At 42.8% G+C, this 23,154-nt stretch overlaps 2 protein-coding genes, 1 long non-coding RNA gene and 1 other non-coding gene across 7 annotated transcripts in view; 3 read left to right on the forward strand and 1 right to left on the reverse strand.

The window, feature by feature from the left end:
• Positions 1-14,448, forward strand: part of arid4b (AT-rich interaction domain 4B) — a 42,869-nt gene extending 28,421 nt beyond the window's left edge. Inside the window, exons 11-24 of one of the 4 annotated variants that reach the window (XM_044214537.1) lie at positions 770-918; positions 1,007-1,079; positions 3,202-3,296; positions 3,414-3,511; positions 3,814-4,012; positions 4,130-4,332; positions 7,266-7,448; positions 8,443-8,527; positions 8,614-8,821; positions 8,956-10,185; positions 10,357-10,467; positions 10,663-10,887; positions 11,172-11,318; positions 12,167-14,448. In XM_044214537.1, coding sequence (XP_044070472.1) covers positions 770-918; positions 1,007-1,079; positions 3,202-3,296; positions 3,414-3,511; positions 3,814-4,012; positions 4,130-4,332; positions 7,266-7,448; positions 8,443-8,527; positions 8,614-8,821; positions 8,956-10,185; positions 10,357-10,467; positions 10,663-10,887; positions 11,172-11,318; positions 12,167-12,321 — 3,161 coding nt within the window. In that variant the 3' untranslated portion in view covers positions 12,322-14,448. The remainder of the gene's footprint in view (positions 1-769; positions 919-1,006; positions 1,080-3,201; positions 3,297-3,413; positions 3,512-3,813; positions 4,013-4,129; positions 4,333-7,265; positions 7,449-8,442; positions 8,528-8,613; positions 8,822-8,955; positions 10,186-10,356; positions 10,468-10,662; positions 10,888-11,171; positions 11,319-12,166) is intronic. The other 3 variants (XM_044214538.1, XM_044214539.1, XM_044214540.1) reach the window with 3 other exon arrangements.
• An 867-nt stretch (positions 14,449-15,315) lies between these two features.
• Positions 15,316-17,481, forward strand: tomm20a (translocase of outer mitochondrial membrane 20). Its single transcript, XM_044214561.1, has 5 exons — positions 15,316-15,500; positions 15,841-15,887; positions 15,979-16,060; positions 16,409-16,551; positions 16,855-17,481. The coding sequence occupies exons 1-5, from the start codon at positions 15,377-15,379 to the stop codon at positions 16,891-16,893; spliced, it is 435 nt and encodes a 144-aa protein (XP_044070496.1). The 5' UTR covers positions 15,316-15,376; the 3' UTR covers positions 16,894-17,481.
• LOC122884981 lies at positions 16,605-16,739 on the forward strand. The gene has a single exon (XR_006380031.1). It is a non-coding gene; the product is annotated as a small nucleolar RNA SNORA14 (small nucleolar RNA).
• On the reverse strand, positions 17,348-21,312 carry LOC122884534. The gene is made up of 2 exons (XR_006379907.1): positions 19,436-21,312; positions 17,348-18,340 (listed from the first exon to the last, which is right to left on the reverse strand). It is a non-coding gene; the product is annotated as an uncharacterized LOC122884534 (long non-coding RNA).
• Positions 21,313-23,154: the final 1,842 nt, after the last annotated feature.

The following is a 23,154-nucleotide window of genomic DNA, read 5'->3' on the forward strand; positions in this document are numbered from 1 at the left end:
GAGCTCTTACTCTTTCATAATTACAGTTAGGAAGTAGCTTTGTATTATGGCAGTCTTGGTATTCACAGGTGGTTGACTCACAACTGTGATATTTTCCGCATTACAAAAGCGTAAAACAAGCATCTGCCAAGGTGGTTAGATGCTACTTAAACCCACCTGTGACATCGTGGCTGAATGCTTCTTCTGCTCTGCGTCACTGCAAATACTCCTGACAGATTTTCACGCTGCTTTCTTCAATAGCTGCTTTGCTTCATGTTTATGTCAAAATGTCTCTTGATACTGTTCTATTTTTGTATACGGGTCTATTATTTTCAGAGTTAAGATGGCCGTAACTCTTGTATAAACATTTTTTTAGCAAAGTAGATTTGGTAAACCAATACCGATTGTCAGTTATAGTAATTTGCCTGAAGGTGCTCTGGTTTCATTCAGTATAATTCACTGTTTGATTGCTTCAGTACTGAGCCTACACATGCACATATGCAGACACACAAATACATGCACACACAGCATCCTCATTCCCTCCAAACACCCATTGACAGATGTATGGGGTTTAAATTAAAGAGGGAAATGCTTAAATTTAAGAATATTGGCCTTGTTTTCTATATATCCATGATGTTCTTTTCACTTGAAGTATCAGCTTGTTTATATTTCATGTACAAGATGTCAAGAGCAATCTGACTGAAACAGATTACATCTGCAGGGAATGATAGGCAGCCCTTATTGGTTGTGGTTAATATGTAATATTACTTACTCTGTGCGTGTTCGACAGCACTGGATGCAGCCTTGGAGTTCCAGCAGCAGTTCGTCGTACCCAGCAACTGGAAAACGGAAGTGAAAGAAGAAAGTTCCAGTAGCGAGGAGGACGATGAGGATGAAGAAGAAGAGCAGGAAGAAGATGCCAGCGGCGAAGAGGAGGAGGTAGAGGCAGAACCCTACACGTGCTTTTATCAACACACAACCTCCGAGTAAAAAAGGATCCTCAAACTGTCTTGTTTCCTGTCTGCAGGAGGAAGTGGAGCCATTCCCAGAGGAGCGGGAGAACTTCCTGCAGCAGCTGTACAAGTTCATGGAGGACAGAGGTGAGCCCAGAGTGCAGATGAAATTGATGTTTACAGGGTTTCTTCAAACAAAAACAAACTTTTTTTTTCTTCTTAAATGCAGTAATTTTAGGCCTTAGCTTTTTTATTTTTAAGGTTGAAGGTGCTAGACAAATAATACAGTGTTTTCTGTATTTTATACCTTTATATGTCATCTCAAGTCTAGTTCCATTTTCTCTCTCTTTCAACTCCTCATTGGGCTCTAAACATTTCATTTTCTAGTTTACAGTGTGGTTCATGTGTAGTTTCATAACTTTGATTATCTTTTTACAACAAGAAATATCTGCTTTCTAACCTACTTTGATCATTAAAATGTTCTGGAAACCAGTGATGGAAATGTTACTAAGTACAAGTACTGTACTTGACTACAAATGTGAGGTATTTTTACTTTACTTGAGTGTTTCCATTTCATGCTACTTCATACAGTGCATCCGGAAAGTATACCCATAATGACAACGTGAAAGAAGTTTGTTTGAAATCTTTGCCTTTTCCATGACACTCAAAATTGAGCTGCGGTGCATTCTGTTTCCACTGATCATACTTGAGATGTTTCTACAACTTGATTGGAGTCCACCTGTGCTAAATTCAGGTGATTGGACATGATTTGGAAAGGCACACACCTGTCTGTCTAAGGTCCCACAGTTAACAGTGCATGTCAGAGCACAAACCAAGCCATGAAGTCCAAGGAATTGTCCGTAGACCTCCGAGACAGGATTGTATCGAGGAACAGATCTGGGGAAGGGTACAGAAAAATTTCTGCAGCATTGAAGGTCCCAATGAGCACAGTGGTCTTCATCATCCGTAAATGGAAGAAGTTTGGAACCACCAGGACTTGTCCTAGAGCTGGCCGCCCGGCCAAACAGAGCGATCGGGGGAGAAGGGCCTTAGTCAGGTGGTGGCAGCATCATGCTGTGGGGATGTTTTTCAGCGGCAGGAACTGGGAGACTAGTCAGGATTGAGGGAAAGATGAATGCAGCAATGTACAGAGACATCCTTGATGAAAACCTGCTCCAGAGCGCTCTGGACCTCAGACTGGGGCGAAGGTTCATCTTCCAACAGGACAACAACCCTAAGCACAAAGCCAAGATAACAAAGGAGTGGCTACGGGACAACTCTGTGAATGACCTCGGGTGGCCCAGCCAGAGCCCAGACTTGAACCCGATTTGAACATCTCTGGAGAGATCTGAAAATGGCTGTGCACCGACGCCCCACCTCCAACCTGATGGAGGTTGAGAGGTCCTGCAAAGAAGAATGGGAGAAACTGCCCAGAAATGGGTGTGCCAAGCTGGTAGCATCATACTCAAAAAGACTTGAGGCTGTAATTGGTGCCAAAGGTGCTTCAACAAAGTATTGAGCCAAGGTTGTGAATACTTATGTACATGTGATTTTTTGTTTGTAGAATTTTGAGGAAAATAATGAATTTAATCCATTTTGGAATAAGGCTGTAACATAATGAAATGTGGAGAAAGTGAAGAGCTGTAAATACTTTCCAGATGCACTGTACTCTACTTCACTATAATTCAGAGGGCAATATTCTGCTTTTTACTCCACTACATTTATTTAACTGCTTTAGTTACTTTTCAGATTAGGCTTTTGCATAAAAACATATGATCAGCTTATAAAATATGATGCGCTGTTATTAAACTGTTAAAACAACTCAAAAGTATATAAAATTATTCAACTTAGCTCCACCTCTACAAACATTAAATGCTTACAAATTAATGCATCAGTATCAAACATCCAATAATATATTATAGTATAACACTCACAGGGGCCATGTTTCTATATTAAAGATACTTTTACTTTTGATACATTATGTAAATAATACTTATGTACTTTTATTTAAGAGAAATTTTCAATGCAGGACTTTAACTTATGGGGGTATTTTTATTTTGCAATGTTGCTACTTTCTTTAAGTAAAGGTTATGAATGCTGAAAACTAATAAAGTGGCTTTAAAAAAGGCTTTGTAACAGGTTTACAGTTAAAATGCAGGCAATGTAATGCAGCACTGAGTGACTCAGTTGAAATAATAATTTCTAACTTATGTATAAACTGTATCTTCGTGTCTACCATCTCAACCCGTGCCATGTTTCTGCTCTTCAGGAACTCCCATCAACAAACGGCCTGTTCTGGGCTACAGGAACCTGAACCTGTTCAAGCTCTACAGGCTGGTGCACAAACTGGGAGGCTTTGATAATGTGAGCGCCACTTTGACTGCGATTCCTCTTGGTTTTAGTTTGATTTTGGTCACACTTGTCTCGTTTGATGTTGACTGACTCTGGATCTGTCTTCCTCCTGTGTCCATGTTTGAGCAGATTGAAAGCGGCTCCGTTTGGAAGCAAGTTTATCAGGATCTGGGAATCCCTGTGCTCAACTCAGCCGCTGGCTACAATGTCAAATGTGCTTACCGCAAGTACGTACAGGCTCCTTAAAGCAACCCAAACTCTGTTGGGCGGATGCAGCTTTTGTTTCTGTAGTTTTTCCCCAAGACTGATATGCAGTTTGTAGTCTGTTTTACTTTTTTTGTCCATCTGGATGTCTTTTGTACTACCGTTAAAACCTGTTTTAGCAAACTCCTCAAGAAAACATTAAGCTTTTATCTTTGCAAGATTTGCTTTTAGCAGCGCCAGGTGTGATGGAACACGTAAACATGTTGAGAGGAGCAGTACAATTAGACTTTCTTGAAATATTGATGAGGAATGTTTTATCATCCAGGTACTTGTATGGATTTGAGGAATACTGCACCTCCACCGCCATCACCTTCAGGATGGACCTCCCTTTGAAGCAGGTACCCAAGGGGGAGGTGAAGTCAGAGGGGGAGGCAGGAGGAGCAGCTGCCACATCCTCCAGCTCAGAAGAGCAGAAAGCCCAGGTGGATGGAGAACCTTGTAGCGCAGAGTCTGTAGTCTGCAAGGTACTGTTTGATTCTTTCTCCTTTTTTCTTATGTTAGGTATTTATCCAAACATTAGGTAGATTAATTTCACCAGACCTCCCATGTGTGTTTATAATAAAAGCATACTTCTCTCACAGGACGAGAACCCCGATTTGACTCAAAACCAAATGGAGTCTGAACCATCAAAAACTGAGGGAAAGGACAGCGGAAACGACGACGATGACGAGGAAGATGGTCCCCTCAAGGGAGATGCAGATGAGGGCTCATCGACAGCTCGCCTCGGAGCGGAGAACGTGAAGCAGGAGCTTGACGAGGAGCAGGAGAGCAAGGACAACTCTGGGTAGGTGGTCTGAAAGGATGCTCCCTCCACCAGGGTGGTAACAAAAAATCCTCATGGAACAAACACAAGCTCCATGCAGAGCTTCTGCATGGTGAAACTGTGTTAATAATCAATTTGACCTTTAATACCTAAGAAGTTTCTCCAGACAAAAGGACCTGAGGCATTCACTTTCCTTGGTGGCAGTAAAAACCTAAAAGACCATTAGCAGACGAGGACCCTTCTGATCTTTAATGACACTAATACCCAGTATACCCACAATCCACCTCTACCTGCTAACCAGAGAGAGGACAGCTCTCTCCTCTCTCTCTCTCTCTCTCTTCTAACTCAGCTCTTACCCACTGCCCTCTGTGCTATTATTATTTCTCGTGGCTTAGTCGGCATCAGCTGGCAGAGACATCTTAGAGCACCAAAGCCTGACTGCTACCTTTCACCTGGCATGTCATGCTGTGCTCTCACTCTCTGTCTCTCTCTTTTTCTCTCTCTCTCTTTCTTTCTTTCTTTCTTTCTCTCTGTCTCTCTCTCTCTTTCTCCTACACTGGCTGCGATTGTTTGACCGTGGCCAGCCTCACTCATTCTCAGTGCACACAACATGGCTGTGCTCTTCTCGATTTCTGCCCTTTCCTGATTTCTATCTCTGTTTCTCCCCCCCCTCTCTCTGTCTTTTCTCTCATTTTTTTTGGCTTTTCGATGTTCAGCTTTATTAAATGTTCCATGTGTGTGAGTGTTGTCACTTATGCATTAGCACACTAGATGCAAGATAGTGCTTCCGAGGCAGTAACCTTTTAGAGGAAAAAAGTGACTTTCCGCGTTGAAAAATGTTTGTTCTGGGTAGTTATATGGTTTGGTCTCAGTTAGATGCCTTTTCCCCTGTTGTTTCCTGTCCAGAGCATCTAGATCAGTGCTCTCTGTCTGGTTTAGATTTGTGTTTGTTCAGCCTCCATTTTGACACTCATGTTAAGGTAGTTTTGGCTCCTCAGGACAGGCAAGACAACACTGCAACAAAAAAGTTAACAGTCCACATACTTCTCAAAAAATTCTCAACTTAAGGATTTTCCTACACTGTTGCTCCTAGTATCCCTCTCTCTGTAGTTTTTATCACCTTGGGCACACAGTACGACCATGCTGATTACCATCATATGTGGACTTTCTGTCAATCGGGAGGTTCCCTGATCCTTTGTGAGATCCTTGTGCTGTGTCAGGATCAGTGGTCCTCGCAGATTGTGTGGTAGTGTGAGGGCTTACAGATTCAGACAGCAGACAACCCGCAGGCTGATCTGATCTGAGCTTTCCTGATGATATCAAACCTGTTCAAATGTTTACAAGCTGTAATCTGGATGGGATTCCAGCAGCAGAGACTGTGTGTAGCCAATGAGAGCTAGTTTATCGTGAGCTTAAATGGAAAAGTTATGTTATTTCTATTAATGAGAGCAATTAATTATATAAAGGGAAACTCCTGTTTCCTACAGTGATTATGTAACTGCCTAAGTACTATTTACCTTTCCCTCCTGATAAAGCCTACTCGACTGCTCTATTGAAAAGTTCTCTCTCCAGCCTTTCATTGTGGCGTTTTCAGAGCATAATTATGCACATAACTGAAGTTGAATTGTGCAGGTTTTGAGGAAATTAGAAGGCCTGATGTAAGTGATGCTTTTGGATAATTTGTTTAGGGCTGCAACTAACAATTATTTTCATTATTGATTAATCTGCTGATTATTTTTTTATTAATCTATTAATTGTTTGTTCTATAAAACATCAGGAAACATAAAAAATGCATCTGATGTCTTGTTTTGTCCAACCAACAGTCCAACATTTACTATATTGAAAAAAAACAGCAGATTTTCACATTTGAGAACCTGAAACGCACAAATGTTTTGAAAAAAATGTTTTAATGACTTTAACGATAAATCAATTATTAAAATAGTTGCAAATTATTTTCTGTTGTTTGACTCACTGAGTACTCGACAAATTGTTGCAGCTCTAAATGTGTTATATCTCAGTGTTTCATACCCTATCTGTGCTTGTTTGTGTTTCGTGACCATATTTATCACTGAAGGGTGGAAACTTTCTATGAAATTAATTATGTGCAGAGTGTTTTTCAAATCAGTTGGCGCTTGATGTTTGGTGTGTGCCCAGTCTCAGGGCGGTTCAGTTGTCACACTTGGACTGCTACACAAAGAAGTGCATTTTCTTCATTGTGGTTTGCTGAAAATTAGCTGTCAGCAGAAAGCACATGCTCTGAGCAGTTACGTATGAGAGGGATTGACTGTGTTGTAGCTGTTCAGCAGACCAAATTGGATCTGGTAGCAGTGCTTCCTCCCAACGCTGTAGTCTCGCTTTAAGTTGCTGCGCTGCCTGCCAAGTTGTGCTTTGCCGTGCTAACCTGCCCCTGCGGCCCCTGCGCCTAAACCACTTACTGGCACTCCTGCACCTCCCGTATACCCTCCAGCTTCGACATCTCCTGACTGTTTCCCACTAGCTCCCCCTTGTGGCTGCTTTGTTTCTTACAGTGTGTGAATGAGAATTCCAAGTATGTCGTTGTGTGTGGATATAGGGTTAGATAGCCTAACAGTAGTGTTATTTCCCATGCAAGATGATTGATTTTTGCCATGAAAGAATGATGTTTATTTACTGAAACACTCCATGTACTGTTCTTTGACTGGCTTACTGTAAATGATTGAGTTGTTTATACTGCAGTTTGCTGTGGGTTACACTGGACTAGAGTTAAGGCAGGACAAAAATGGGAAGTTTATGTTTCTTTATAGGTAAGGGCCTAGTGTTGTAATGGGACAGGGAAGGCAAGGGTGGAGCAAATTAATTAGAAATCAGGCTTCCTAGCAGCGGGCAGTGAGTTGGGTGGATGGGTGTGGGTGGGGTTCTGTGGTGTTCAATGGGGCAGCCTAGGGCCAGGAAGTGCTGAACTGTTTTTCTTGCAGGGATGACAGCAGTCAGGAGGGGGAGGAAGGGGAGGAGTTTGAGTGTTACCCCCCGGGGATGAAGGTGCAGGTGAGGTATGGGCGAGGCCGCAATCTGAAGACGTACGAGGCCACTGTGAAAGAGGCAGACGTGGAGGGGGGAGAGGTGCTCTACCTGGTGCACTACTGTGGCTGGAACGTCAGGTAAGACAGGACCTGGGGAGAAATCACCTAACGTCTATATTCACCCTAAAAAAATACAAAAAAACAAAAGAGACATCTCTTAACCTTCAATTCAGCTCAAGGGATCACCTCTACATGGGTATCCCCACAGCAGTAACAGATACATCCCTTCCTCAACAATTCTGCTTCACCTGATCCAGTCCCATGGTCAGTACTCTGATTATGGAGAACACTGGGCCATTTAGTGGCAGAAACAGAACTGAGTATTGGGTTGATGTGGATCATTCCTCAGCTTCCCTCACTCAGTTTTGACTGAATCCCCTGTCTGTCTGTCCCCCAGCTGTCTGTCTCTCAACAAAATCTACAGACAGGCTGAATCTGAACCAATTTTACTCTGGAAATAGCCAACCAGTGGCTTTGGTTAAACAATTTTTAGATCTTAACAATATGATATTTTAATGTAAGCTACCCTTTGGATCTCTGAAAGGCCAACCAAAGTGCTGCTACACTCACCTCTACCTCTCAACCCTCTCCCCCCTCCCCAGTGGGTCAGGGTTAATGCAGTGTTAAGTAGAGTGTTAGGGTACCATGACACAGAGGTTAACTAGTGCAATCAGCATTTCATTGTCTCAATGTTGTTGTGTGGTCCTCCAGCACTCTATAAAAGACAGTGGGATGTTCTCTGCATTGTGTCTGTCGTGTGCGATGTCGTGAAACTTCTCATTTACCTCATATGACCCAAGTAGCACCCTTGGTACTGTTGGAACTTTGTTGAATATGATTTGTGTGGTGGTCGGTGTTAATATTGTTTCTTTCTTCATCGTAAAGGTTTGTCTTTTTCCACATAATACCATGGGATTTCTTCCTTTGCTGTTGAGGCTCATTGTGTCACAGCAACATGTTGGGGTCAGACAGTAGAGGTGTCTGTGTGGTGGGTGGTGTGAGAGGATATTTCTCAGCTGCTTTCTAAGATCTAAATGATTAAATTGTCTCTTGTCTTTGTACTTGATTTTAGATATGATGAATGGATCAAAGCAGACAAGATTGTGCGCCCTGCCAATAAGAACGTACCAAAAATAAAGCACCGCAAAAAAATAAAGGTACGAGTTTGGAGAGTGGTAACTTTTCAACTTAAACGTGGTTTGATGTCATGAAGTGAATCACTGACTGTGTTGAATTCTGACAGAACAAAGCTGAGAGGGAGCGAGACAGGTTGGAGAGGTTGAATGACAGAGAAGTCCTTGGCCCTTCGTCCAACACTAACCGTGTCCCACTCTCCAAGTGTGGCCTGAGTCAGGATGTCTTTTCCAAGATGGACGAGGGTGAGGACAAAGGGACTCAGCAGTCTCCAGTCAAGTCTATAGAAATTACTTCTATCCTCAATGGCCTGCAAGGTAGCAACACTCATTAGCCTGTAGTCCTCATGCACACTTACAGCAGATCAGGACTGTTTGACTCTGAAGTGGTTTATGTATGCCTGTTGATAATCCTGCTGAAACTAACAGAAGTTCTGCTTTGTTTGCCTCAGCCTCTGAGATGTCCACAGATGAAAGTGAGCACGAGGATGAGGAGGGAGAGCATAATGAAGAGGATCGCCCAGGTTGCAGAGGCAGCCCCAGAAAGGCCCCACCAGAAGCCCCGCAAACATCAGAGCGCTGGGAGAGCGGGACCCCTCCTGAAGGATCCAAACCTTACCCAGTCTCAGGAAAGAACCAGGATTTAGTCAGTGCAGAGAGCGCAGATGGTGGAAAGCGCAGAGGCCAACCAGAGGTAGAGGGAGAGGCGAGCAGCAGGAAGAGAAAATCTGACGGTGCAGCAGAGAGGACCCCGAAAGGCCAATCCAAAGCTAAGACCAGGAACACCAGGAGTGCCGACTGGTTGCCCGGAGGCTCGCCCAGGAAGCTGGAGGAGAGAACGGCTGGTCCCGGGGAGGAGAGGGGGGCCTCGTCTAGCAGCAGTTCAGATGGTGAGGGTGCAGCACTGGCCGAGTCCCAGGCAGAGGAAAGTGAGCGAAGCCGCCCAAAAACCAAAGGTTCCCCTTCCAAGAAGTACAATGGGATGAAGGAGAAGACCAAAACTGGCAGACAAGCTGGCTTCTGGGAGATTCCTGAAAAGAGGGCCAAAATGTCTGGGAATGCAGAGGAGAGGCCAGCTGTCCGCTCTAAAGGCCAAAAGGATGTGTGGTCCAGCATCCAGGCCCAGTGGCCGAAGAAGACTCTTAAAGAGTTGTTCTCTGACTCGGACACAGAGGCCAATTCTCCTCCTCCACCTGTACCCTTGTGTCTGGAGGAGCCGAGTGCCGAACAGGATGCTGGACCTGAGGACGAGGCCTCAGAGGAGCAGATGGAAAACGACAAACTACAGGAGTTTCCAAGCAGTGGCAGTAACTCTGTACTCAACACACCACCAACAACGCCTGAGTCCCCCTTAGGAGGAGGCAGTGCTGTGGAAGACTCTGGTCAAGCGCAGCCTTCCTCCCCGCCGCCGTCCATACCCCCTGCCTTGCCTTCAGAGCCGGTTTCTGACGCTCTTCCCCCAGTACCCATACAGGAGGAAGTGGCAGGTGGGCGCAGTGAGACAGACAGCAGCACGGTGGAGGTGGAGAGTCTGGGTGGGGAGCTGCAAGACCTCCCTCAGGATGACGGGGCAGGTTCCCCCTCAAAGGTGTTTGATGTCAGCCTCTCCTGCAACAGCAGCAGCAGCTGCAGCCTAGAGCTGAGCAGCAGCAGCCAACAGGAGAGTGAGCAGAAGTCCAAAGGTACAAATAATAGCCAGTCTACTATATCAGGTCTTGTGAATCTTTTTTTTCAATGGCAGAATTCATTATTTTTCTTTAAGATGGAATACTAAAGAAATACACGCTGACAACTCATTTCACAGTCTGACTGTGTCCCTGTTCCCTCACCATCTTCTTGCATTTTCTTTGTAGCGTCTGTGAGTCAGAAGCGGCAGAAAGACTCACAGACAGGTGGAGCCTCAAAGAAACACAAGCCAAACCGCAAGAGCCTAGGTGTGCCTCCAAAAAAGAATAGGAAAACAGGTAAGGAGAGCTGTAGATAGAATTGCTGACACCCTGCTAGCCTTCCCATTTCAAATGCCAGCAGTACTTTTATTAGCTGCAGAATTTCTATTTCATATTTCCTTGTTTCCTGACATTAAATTACAGATTTCGGGTGGGAAAGGAAATGAGATTTTGCTTGATCATTCTTCATCTTTGCTGTCTTCTCTCCTCCAGCCAACAGCAGTGACAGTGAAGACCAGTCTGTTGTTGAAGGCACTGCCAAATCAACTGCCTCTAAGAACAACACGTCAGACGTGAAGGCTGCCACTTCGCCCAAGTGTCACGGACGATCTCCCCCTTCGAGCCATAAGTACCACAAGCAGGGTGATGCTGACCACACCCAGCACCGAGACAACCATGGAAGATCGCCACGTGTGTACAAGTGGAGCTTCCAGATGTGTAAGTGTCACACATTGAACTAATTTGTTATTGTAACTAATTTGTTAGGCCTGAGAGTATTACATTTTCAACTTCTTTTTAGTTTATTTTAAAAAGCGTTTAAGTTTATCTACTTTTTTCGTGATTTGGGTGAACTGATTCTTTAATTAACTATTTAACTATTTTTCATTCACTTTATTTGTATATTTGAGGTTAAGTTTTCTATATGTAAACAACAATGCACTCCTGTGTTTATGCCCTATTGACCCTAAAATCCTAAAATGCGTTATTTACGTTCCACTTAGCTGACCTGGAAAAGATGAGCAGTCTGGAGAGGATTTCGTTTCTTCAGGAGAAGCTGCAGGACATCAGGAACCACTACCTCTCCCTCAAGTCTGAGGTGGCCTCTATTGACAGACGACGAAAACGCATGAAGAAGAAGGAACGGGAAAGTGAGTCACTGATTCCATCCATTCTTAAGTTTGTGTGTAAGGTCCTTCCTAAGTTCTTAGTAACTACCAGCTAATTTCAAACTCATGATTTACTAAATTTGGTTGCCTTAGTAATATACCTTAGTAATGTGTGAATTGGTTGCTAGGAAAATATATCGAAGCGCCGTCCAATCAAAAGCAATTAACTATGTGAACAGGAAGTCACTGTAGCATCACAAGCTATAGCATAACTTCCATAAATGATTATTATATTAAGCTAAACTGCTTATTACTTTGCAATTTCAGGTATTACTCTGTTCTATGTGTGTATGTATGATACATGGAGAAAAGAGTTAGTAATCATGCAGTGTAGAATGAGAGGGAAATATCTGATTATGCTAAACTAACCGACAGTATTTGGTCTTTAGTCTGATGTTACTGACATAACGTTTTTCAGGTATGTTGTGTTATTTTTGATCATTTAACCTTAATTATTAAACAGCATTTTATCTAGTGTTGGGTCAGATGTGTATATTCCCTCTTTTACTCTTCACTCTAAATGGGTCGTATATTAGCAAGCTAAGGTTAGCTTTGTCAGTTAATTCAGTTATTCACAAGTTATGACTTGCACCTGGATAGTTAATGCGTGTAAATATTTAGTGACAACTAATCTCTTCGTAAGAACTAGTTTGTGTGGAGCAACCCATTTTAATTTAGCGACGTGTAAATCTCCACTTAGTAATCACTTACATTATAAATAGGCTGAGATTGAACTTACAAAGAACTCCCACTCCAGGAGTCCACTGTATGATGTCTCCACCTGCATGCCTCAAAACTCACTATAACCAAATCCTTTCTCTGTTCTGTAGGCACGGTGGCTGCTTCCTCTTCATCCTCCTCCTCTTCCTCCTCCCCGTCCTCCAGCTCACTGACTGCGGCAGTCATGCTGACACTGGCCGACCCTCCGGTGTCATCCTCATCCTCCTCTTCTCAGAACTCTGGGGTATCAGTGGAGTGCAGGTGACAGGACGAACCAGCGAAAAGCCACCGCACTAAGCACTTAACCAGCACCCTGGGGTCACCGCCCCCATTACCCTCAAACAGGACGGAGAAGTCAGCCTACATACTGTAACTGCTGGGGCACAAAAAAACAAAACAAGAAACAAGCACTATTTTCTATTGACAACTGTTTCCTTGGCAAGCTAATGGCACTTAAGTGCACTTTTATGAAGATTGTGTAGGGGGATGAAATTTGTCAAAAACAAAATTGTCTTTTGCGCTCTCCTTAATTGAACATTTATAAGAATTGTTTTTGCAAGCAATAATTGTTTCCATTTGATAAAGCTGTATTGGAAAGAGATGGTTTCTAGTGAAGACCCCTCTGTGCTCTGTCCTCATAGCTCAACATGATGCAGCCTGTGCTCATCATGTTGTTATTATTATGGGGAATTCAGAGGAACAGTGCCACATTGGCATTAAGGGCGTAGAAAAAGTAACTTTGCCACGTTTCTCTGTCCACCCTCATTAAAAAGGCCTTCATGTGGTTACACCTCGAGCGGTTGATGATGCTCTTCTCACATACAGGCATGTGGTCCTGTACATGTTTGCATGAGTCATATAGGTGTTGATTGGTAGGGTTTCAGACCATCATAGGTCCACTGACAGTCTCAGTGGATGAATATGGAATGATACTGTAGTGCCTTTTTGTTCTTTTTTTTATGGGGCACTTTGAGAAAGGACAGCACTTTTTTTCCTGATCCTCTTCTCAAATCAGAGGGTCAGCTGGAATAATGTGTCGCTTACAAAAGACTGAAGAATGCTGTATGAGTGAGCAGACAGTGATGGGCTGAGTCTAGCAGATGGATTTTATCAGTGTATGGTAATATTTAAGAAGTATAATTGTAAAAGCAGAACTCCTATACTGGATCACCTGTAATCTACTACTGAATACTCATCCAGCTTGGGTATAACTGTTAAGTTTGGCAGTATAAAATGTGCAATGATGGAGGTGGTGAATCCAATGGTCACATTACTTCAGTTCATCAGCCTGTTAAAAGCCCATCTGCTTTATTTTATTATGTTTTCTTCACCCATTTAATCCCCCCAGTCCCATGGCCCTCACTGACGATTTGATGATGCACATCTGCAACTGGATCAAGTTAACTTGAAGGCAGCCATAGGAGGTATTTACAGCATGTACTCAGTACGGCAGAACACATGAATGAAGCTGAATCCCACATTTGCAGTGTTTCAGAATAACATGAAGTTATTTAAGTATATTTTTGCGTCATTAAATAAGGCAATGCATATTTTTTTGGCATCTTTCTAATTTTACTCATGATCAGTAATGATATGCCAGCTTCCTCTCATACTCATCCCTAGCAAAAATGTTTGGTTCTGTTTCCTGTACTATGACCAGATTAAAGGTAAAGATATTGTAAATGTGCATTTATATCACAGTGACGTATGTGTATACATTTCTGAAGACATCTCCAGTGTTTCCTTTGTATAGACCCCCTACTGTATGATAACCTGAAATTACATTTTGTTTGGCACTTGTATGTAATTGTATGCTTTTGTTATACATTTGTATATTGAGAAGTGTTTTGAGTCAAGCTATTTAATATCTTGCACTGTTAATAACATGTACTTTTCTGTACAGACAGTTTTACGGTTTTAACTGTAGTTGGAGTGTAAATACTGAGGGTTACAGCATGTTTGTTCTCCCCCTTTTGTCCTCATTCTTGTTCTCTTGGGACAGATTTATTTGAGTTCATTTACATTGTTTTTTCTGCCTCTTTCATCGGTTTCAATAGTTATTTTTTGCTTTCTTCCTTTTTTTATTTCATGTTTCGCTTTAGTTTGTATTCTGTTTTGTTTTTCTATAGCTTCTGCTTGTAAGAGAAGAATGGTAGTTTTGGATGTGGCTGAACTATTTTCCAACCTGTACATGGCCTGAAGCTAAAGCTGTATGAACCTGTATATGGAAAATGGTCTGGATCATAGATTAAGAGAAAGTAATGGAGCTTATTGAAAAATGCTCAATAGTATTTATTAGGCTCATCTGATGATGGTCATTGTGTAATTTATTGTAAAAATGTAAGCAAAGCAGAAGCCTCTGTTTGAAATAAATGCCATAGTTTGTGAAGTATTCAGTGTGTCTCTTGCCATCAGTGGTGGAAAGTAACTTTTACTTTACAATTTTGAGGTATTTCTACTTTACTTGCATATTTCTAGTTTATTATACTTTTACGCCCTTTTCAGAGGGAAAATTGTACTTTTTACTTCACTACATTTATTTGACAAGTGTACTTACAGTAAAGTGAGTAGTGGAAGAAGAAGTTATTTTGCAGATGGTTTCTACATATAAAACATGACAAGCTTAAAATGATGCATTGTTAAAAAAAGTTAACTTTATAACTAAAAGTAGTTAAAATGATCTCCACCTTGACCAACTATAACATTAAAATGCTGCTTACACATGAAAGCATTCTGCATTATAACTGCTTTTGCTTTTGATACTTAAAGTGCATTTTGCAGGCAATACCTATGTTTCATTTTGTTTTTTCACTTTGGTATTTAAACTGATTAAATTGCTATGGGGCCCTGAAGCAAAATGTAACTACTGGGACTCTATGAATCTCCCTGCTTCTCTCCTCACTGGGCATACATGGCTATTGCAGGTTATTTTAGGCATATTTCCATATTACCAAACAATGTTACAAGTATCACCACAAGCCAATTGTCATACAATGAACCTGGGGCTTTGGGGGCCTCGAGGACGTTTCCCACTTTGCTCGGCCATGAAGTAAACGTTTTTATTCTCTGGTGAAAACGTTTAGGCTTTTAGCTAATGCTAAGTTTCTGAGTTATTAAGGGGTGAGTGGGGGCGTATTTGGTCATATTTACCCGTCAAAAATATGATATTTTACTGTATTAATACAGTATATGTGGATATGAGTCTTGTACCGTCGACATTACGCCTTGCGTCGTGATTTACGTACTTCCTTTGCGCACTTCCTTAGCAACGTGCTAGCCAGCTAGTGTGCTGCGTGCAGTGTTTATGAGTAGTTTCAGATATGATGAGCGGTAGGACGAGCGCGGTAATTGCCGGGGTGTGTGGAGCACTTTTCATCGCATACTGTATTTATTTTGACAGAAAGCGACGGAGCGACCCTCGCTTCAAGGAAAAACTACGTGAACGTAAGTGTTTGAGCAGAGGAAGTTAGTGCAACAGTCAACTTAACTTGCAGCACTGGGAGCATGTTAGCTTCCATGTGACAGACAAACCGCAAGGACATTATGGCTAGCTATATATCATAAAAGTCTTAATAGAGATGGTGCTATACTCTATTTTTTTAAATACTCACAGCGTAGAGAGTATAACATTTACTCTAACGTAATTTTCCTCACATACGTCGCAGGATACATACCTCGTGGAAAAAACACGCGGTAGCTAACAGCTTAACTTGTAACCATGTGTTTCTCGAGTTGTACAACAGCAAAATGAACAGCATAGTCTAAAGCCACTTTTGTCTCGCAGGTAGAATAAAACAAAATGTTTCTAGTGAGAAGTCTGGAGTAGCAAAGGTAGGACAAATGTGAAACAATCAATTTCAGATAATTTGTCTTATTGGGGCCCAAATGTGCATTTCTGACAATTTGTCTTTTGACTTTGAAGTTACCTGACATGAAGGACGCGGAAGCTGTTCAGAAATTCTTTCTGGAGGAAATCCAGCTGGGAGAGGAGCTCTTGTCACAAGGTTAGCCACATGTCTTCACAGTTTAATCACACATAAAATATACATGCTTGTGTGCATGATACACAAGCTCAAGATGCATCACAGAAAGCTCAGAGAGCACTGTTTTCTAAATGTAGCAAACAAATGTAAATCATTCAGGAACACAACCCTGTGCTGCACTTCATGTCTCCATGTACTCTTCTCCTATAGCACGTCTACTAAAATAATATGTAATTTATTCATACAAACTTTTCAATAGGCAAGTCAGTTGTTTTGAAACACTTCAGCCATCTATACCTAACCTGCACTTCTTTTCATAACTTTCTCATTTCTAGACAGTTTTCTAAACCTTTTCTAACTCTGACCCAGGTGAATTCGAGCGAGGCGTGGACCACCTGACCAATGCGATTGCAGTATGCGGTCAACCTCAGCAGCTGCTTCAAGTACTCCAGCAGACACTGCCGCCTCCAGTCTTCCAAATGCTTCTCACCAAACTGCCCAGCATCAGCCAGGTGAGCGTTTTCTGCATCTCCCATTAACATTTCAGTGTAATGGCGTTGTTTCTGAGCATCCTTAATAAACCCCCCAGTTGCTATTTGTGGTCTCTGGGACAAGAAAGGGTGCAAGATCAATCTTAGAATCATCCAAAGCTGAGAGCCATGTGTCAGTAGCTCTTGGTTATTTCACCTCTAAGACAGAAATGCTAACATTACAAGTAACAACTGGTTGTTTTACACAAGTTTAGCTGTTTTATAATTGGTGCTATACGCTTTTTGGTATAACCTGAACGATTTTTTTTTTCTTCTGTTTTTCAGCGTATTGTCAGCTCTTTAACAGAAGATGACGTCGAATGAATGTGTGTGATTGCGTGTGAGATGGATATATGCTGTCACTATTCCATAAAGGGATTTCAGACTCTGATATTTGTGCACTGTTTGGTACGTGTGACTGAAGTTGTGAGCCTGATTATGACAGAGGCAGAGCTTGACCTTTGGACATTTGATGACGATAATCTCCCTCTAACATGACACTCCAAGGTTAAAGAACTTCCTCAAGGTTACGTTTCTGAGAAATAAAGTAAAAGTAGAAGTAAAACATTCCATCTTTCTAATGCTATTCCCACTGGATCTCATTCTAGCCATAATTTTATTCTATTTATTTCCCTCAAAAGTAATTGTGTTATGTTTTGGGGGTTTTTGCTGATATGTACTAAATTAAAAAAACAAAAGTATGTAAACGATTTGTTACATATTGCTGCGCAGTTGATAATGTGAAATGTGTGTGAAAGTGTCTACACTAAACACAGTGCTTGTTTGTGGAATATTGTCAAGTTTTCTGAAATTTCTTTTGCAATGTTACTTAAATGTTATTTTTACATTCCAGTCTTTCATATCTGGATATATTTTTGTGTGTAAAATCCTAAAATAAATAATGAAAGCACATTTAGAGTTTGAGTTTCCATTCGCCAGTAGATGGCAGTAGCAATGCATAGGAAAATTTGAAATATGGAGTGTGGACAGTTTTTATATTTGGAAAGCTGGAGAGTCAATTTGCTGAAGAGAAAGTGTTATGTGCATAAATCAAGGATAAATATTCCTGAGGATTTAAAAAAAAAAACACCACAGGAAGGGGGAATTGTACCAGAAAGATATTAAGGAACAGGTAATGTAATGTAATCTTGTGGGGCTATGTAGATATGCTAAATTTAAATGGAAAATACCTTCAGTGTGTTACTGAATCCTTGGCACTGGTTAATAAAATACAGTCACTGCCAGAACAGTTGAATTGCCATCTAGAGAGTACAGTTTTTCTGTTTCCAACCAGCATGGTGAAACATGAGCTTGTGTCAGTACATTGAGCCTTGGTGTCCTTATTGTGAATGGCTTTATTGTGTGTGCAGGAGAGTGAAAGTGGAGCAGCTTGTAGGGGAAGGGAGTAGGTCTGGTTGAAAGTGTGTCTCTTGGAAGACAAATAGAGCTGTAATTATTTTTATCCCTGTCTGCAGCTGTTTTTCTAAGTGCTCTGGCCAGAGCAGCCCGGGCCTTGAGGTAGCCAGGAAACGAGAGCAGGGGAAAATAGTTTTTCTACATTAGGAATGAAAATTGAACGGCGGCCCAGAAATGTCGAGTGAAGACTAAATGGTAGACAGTGTTCCATGAACTCGTGCTCACTCTGCAGTCTTTTCTCCAGCGCTCCTGCTATTTTGCCATTTGGTGGAAAAGGAGAAGCCTGTCAAGAGGCCTGTCGAGTCTTCTGGCCCTGAGTGCGTGTGCAGAAGAAGTGACTCGTTGTTAATCTGTCCTTTGGGGAGGCAGAGAAGAAAAATAACAGACTGTGTTGGAGGTCAAGCTGGAGCTGTGGTCTGCTGCTGGCGCTGGGGGTAGGAACAGGTTCAGACCCCTCCACACAGTGTACCACTGGCCTGCTTCTAACATAAATATACACTCAGCTGCTGGCCACGTACTCTGTCCCCTGCAGACTGGGGAGAGCTGAGGGGTCACTGAAGGATACCAGAACAGTATCGCCTGCTCTGAAAGCATGCCATCATAAAGTAAACCAAGTGAAACAGGCCTTGACATAAAGCCGTGACACTGTTTGATTTCAGGATGACACAGCAAATCTTGTTTTTATCACAAACAAAACCTGCTCTGCATCCTCAACCCTGAGCAGGATATTAATACTATCAATGAGGTGTTTGCTGTGCTGCTTTTTATATAATGACAATCTTCTAATTGCATTCCTGCTCTATTTGAGTCTGTATGAATGGATTATGAGTCAGCTCTTCATATCTGATGAAGCACGCAGGGGAAGAAAAGGGGAAATAAAGGAACTCGCTCTTCTTGTGCAGTAGGGGGAACTGTTGCTCCAGGCAGTGTTTGCAGACTTCTATGGCGTTTCACTGAAGGACAACTGAATGGAGAGAGCTGAGAGCATAACAGTTCCAGTTGACAGCAATAACAATGGCTGTGCCTGCAGCACAGAGACCATGTGCTCGGGAAGGGTGATTTTTAACAGTTTGTAATCCTTTCCTCTAATGTGCTCACGATGACAGATGCAACCTGTTCCTTCATTACAGGTGCAGGAAATAAACTGTCACTGAAGGCAACATTAAAATCGCAGGATTAGCAGGCATAGAGAGGCTCAAACCAGCTAGGACCAAAGCAGTCTGACTGCTATTGTAATTTGTTTGCATGGATTCCAATCGTATGTCAAATGTTGTATTGGGAATATTATAATCACTTGAGCTCCGCAACTCATTACTGGAAATCCTGTCAGCAAATTACCCACAGCAGTAATTACCTTTGCTGTGTTATTCCAGTTTGTGAGTTTGAAAGTCAAAGCTTGATTACTGCTCTGTATACTGAGTGCCATGCATACACAGATCAGGTGTCTTACCGGTAGAGATGTCTGGTTATGTAGGAGCAGCTGTGTTTTGGAGTTTAAGGCAGCCAGAAATAACTCTGTTGTATGTGGTTGCTATGGCAGCTTCACGTAGCTCTGCAAAGCAGCAGACTCTCTGCTGCACCGGTCTACGTTTGAGATCGTCTGAGTGCAGTAACCTCCCAGGGAGGTATTTGCTGATCACTGACTGTTAGGTGGAGGCGTCCGCGGAGGCCTGGAGTCCTCCTGCGTCTGTGTTTTGGAACATGTTTTCCCACCGCCTGAAGATGGTCAGAGTAACACTGTCTGTGCCCTGTTGCTGATGTCATGGCTGTGGTGCCAGAGTCTGCAGCCTACTGTACGTTGTCATGGAGAGGGCAGGCTGGGGAGAAATATGAGACGTGTCCAGGCTGTGCCAGCAGCTATAATAAAGACTCTCTCCTGCACTGCCACTTGTGTGCACAGCAGCAACACAGTATATTAATTACCCAGCGTCTTCTCTGTCATTCACCAGTGTGGCAGGGAAGAAGAAAAATTTCCAAGGCACGTCCTTAAAATAAAGCAGCACTGTACGTGCTCAGAGTATTAACTTCCACACAGATGACCCATTTTTCCATCTCAAAGGGTCTGAGGATGGGTGGAGAAAAAAAGGGGTGGTGTGGGGTGTGTATGTGTGTGTGTGTGTGTGTGTGAAGCGGAGGGAAGGCAGCAGTGGAGCCAATCACGTGAAACTAAAGCAGGCTACAAATCCTGGCGGATTTCTCTTCCTCTGTGGGGCAATGCCTTACTGTCATCTGTTTTTCCATTTCTCTGCTGCTCTCCCTATGGTAATTTAACTTCTTCTGCTGCCCTTCTTCCATGCAGGTTTCTTCCCTCCATGCGTATTCCCAGCCTGTCTATTCAGCTCTGTTGTTTACATTCCTTATGAGTGTGAGCTGCAGGGTGTGGACAGCCCCCCCACCTAAGCACCCTGGCTACCTCTCTCTAATGTCATCCTGCCCCCCACCCTGCCTCCAGCCTCCACCTATCTCCTCATCTATAGATCCCTGATAAAGTTTTACATTCAATAGCACTACTCTGCCTGAGAGAGAGAGAGAGAGAGAGAAAGAGTAAGTGCATCACATGACCTGTGAATTCCTGTTTACATTGGGTGTTTTCATATTTTGGTTCAGCTTTGAGCTGAATTGGTCATGAATGGAGACAAAGAGGACAATAGCAGCAGAGCCGAATGGGAGAGGAAATATATCATTCAGCATCAGTTCTCATCTGTCAACAGCATTATCTGTGCAACCTAGGCTAGGAATGAAACTAGAAGAAGGAAGTGACACGTACACTGAGCAGGAGGGTGAAGAAAGGGTTAACCAAGCAGACTGCGAGCACAGTTATTTTTTTCCCCTCTCTCTCTGATCTGCCTTCCTGTCTCACAGGCAGTGCAGTGGCTTTGAAAATTGAGAGTCAGACAGGCTTGTTTTGCATATTGTGGGTCTCCTGCATTGACTTGTAGCAAATCCCTGCCCTCGGGAGGCATGTCAGAGGGGATTAATGGGAGGGCTGGGGCCTCACAGAGTTTCCCATTGTCGCAGCCCAGCCCTGCACTGTATTTTCATCCCGCAGAGTGAGAAAAGAGCGAGCAGGTGGGGTGGTGCTGGTGGAGAGAGGTTTGAGCTGGTGTGTGCAATGTGTGTGTCAGTGCATGGGGGAGAGGGGGGAGGTTATACAGTGGTGTTATTTCCCTCTGCCCTGATTCTTTTGAGCTGAGCTGAAGGGAGGGGAGGAGAGTGTAAATAATGTATTTGGAGCGGCAGGGTATAAGGAGCTGGAGCTTGACTTGACTTGGAGCTCAGAAAAAGGAAGGGAAGAGAAGTGTTGAGCGGCCATGCTGCTGCACAGGAAACTGGGGGCTGGAGGGGAGGGGAAGGGGTGCGGGGAGGGTTAGGGGGAGCAGAGGAGGAACTGTACGAGCTACAACAACCCTGCTGTGGTGCTCTGGGGAATGTGGGGCCTCCGCAAGAATGTAGCAATCCTCTACTTCCGCTCCGTTCTCTCAGTTTTACCAAGACAAATAGTTTGCTGCTGCAGACTGCCATTAATAATGCAATATTAATAATAATGTGAAATGCTATTTCACAACAGGCCTGGGGCTGGTAGGGATTCAAATGGTTTCTCGAGAGGAGCCAAGCTTGGAAACTGGAAACCAGTCCTCCAGTTGCAGGACAGGACTACTCCACATAGTAGTCTAGGCTGAAATGTGCTTTGTAAATGAATTGTTTGACATTTTGGGGAATACGCTTATTCACTTTCTCACTTTATTTGCGCACAGATAGACAGAAAGACATTAGCTGTGAAGACGAAGATTCATACACATATTTTTTTCCCTTTAAGTTGTGCTGCCCTGGGCGAATTTGCGTCTAATTGTCTCTTTCCCTTGGCTCGTTAATTAACATGCTACTGTATATCTTGTCCATATAACTATATACTTTATAACTATATCCATATAAAATGACAATTTGACATTTTATATGGGGCTTGTGTGCATTACTATTTCTTGACCAGTGTCGATTTGTGTTTCCTCTTACCTTAACCTCTTATGCTAAGCTGCTGGCCGTACCTTCATGTTTGGCGTATAGACATTAGAGTAGTATCGATCTTCTCGTGTAACTGTCGGCAAGAAAGCAAATAACTGTATTTCCCAAAATGTTGAACTATTCCTTTAAGGCTCCCCTTCCTCAGCATGCCTTGATTTGAGTATGATGAAACCGTTCACTTGCACTATTATACCATCAGCTCTTTATTTCTCTTCTTATCTCTCTGTGTCGTTCTCTTCTCTCTCTCCCTTCGCGATCCTGCTCTTTTATTTCTCCCACACCTGCTATGTTTTATGGCAACAATAAAGGGGACCTTAACCTTGAAACATGATAGAGCATTCCCAACTCCCACAACTAAAATCATCAACAGAAAAAAAGAGGAAAAAAATCACTTCTGCTCTCCTTTACACGCAGTGTAACCTTGGTGTAACTTTTATATTTTATCGTATTTTCTTGGGCTCGCAGAACTCTATTGCCGTATCACCCTGTGCAGCTCGGCAGCTACAACCCACTCGTTCACCCGAGAACTACAAAGTGGGTTTGACGCCTTGCATCTTGTGTAACCATGGTCTTTGAAGACTTTGGCTTTGAGCTCTGTGTCTCATCAATTCCCTACGCAAAGCTAAATTTGAATCTGAGGCGAGCACATAAGGGGGTAGCTTATCTGCCCCACTCGTTTAATGTTATTCATTCATGCACGCTATTTTTATGACAGGCTGTGCATGCAGAGCTACTTTTTTTGTTGTTTATGTAACCATCTTCCGTCTGCATATGTGTGTGTGTGTATGTGCATGCTTAGAGATGACAGTACAGTAACTTCTTAACTTTACACAAGGGACAGAAAGCACTGGTTGCTTTTGTAGGATGCATGAAGTGATAAGCTGAGACGATACATTCAAGGCCTATTTTGTAACGTTCTGCATGAAAGTTGTCATAGAGGAAGAAAAAATCATGAGTCTGGCCAGTCATGGGTCTTTCTGGGTCATGCTTTGATGTTAATTCATGTCTCAACAGGAGGGAGAGCAGAATGCAGAAAATAGAGTGACACAGATATCCCCCCATTTCCAGTCTATGGGGGAGCCGCACCATAAAGTGAGCTGTACTTATCAAGGCAAATTCCTGACTTATTTGTCATCTGGGGCCCTGGAT

This window comes from Siniperca chuatsi, linkage group LG11, assembly GCF_020085105.1.
Source record: "Siniperca chuatsi isolate FFG_IHB_CAS linkage group LG11, ASM2008510v1, whole genome shotgun sequence".
NCBI lineage: Eukaryota > Metazoa > Chordata > Actinopteri > Centrarchiformes > Sinipercidae > Siniperca > Siniperca chuatsi.

Bases quoted from the DNA above. Each gene is read 5' to 3' on its own strand.
- tomm20a (XM_044214561.1), top strand. From the start codon at position 15,377: ATGATGAGCGGTAGGACGAGCGCGGTAATTGCCGGGGTGTGTGGAGCA. The intron at 16,061-16,408 runs GTTAGCCACATG...ACTCTGACCCAG, and splicing joins AGAGGAGCTCTTGTCACAAG to GTGAATTCGAGCGAGGCGTG. The intron at 16,552-16,854 runs GTGAGCGTTTTC...TCTGTTTTTCAG, and splicing joins AACTGCCCAGCATCAGCCAG to CGTATTGTCAGCTCTTTAAC.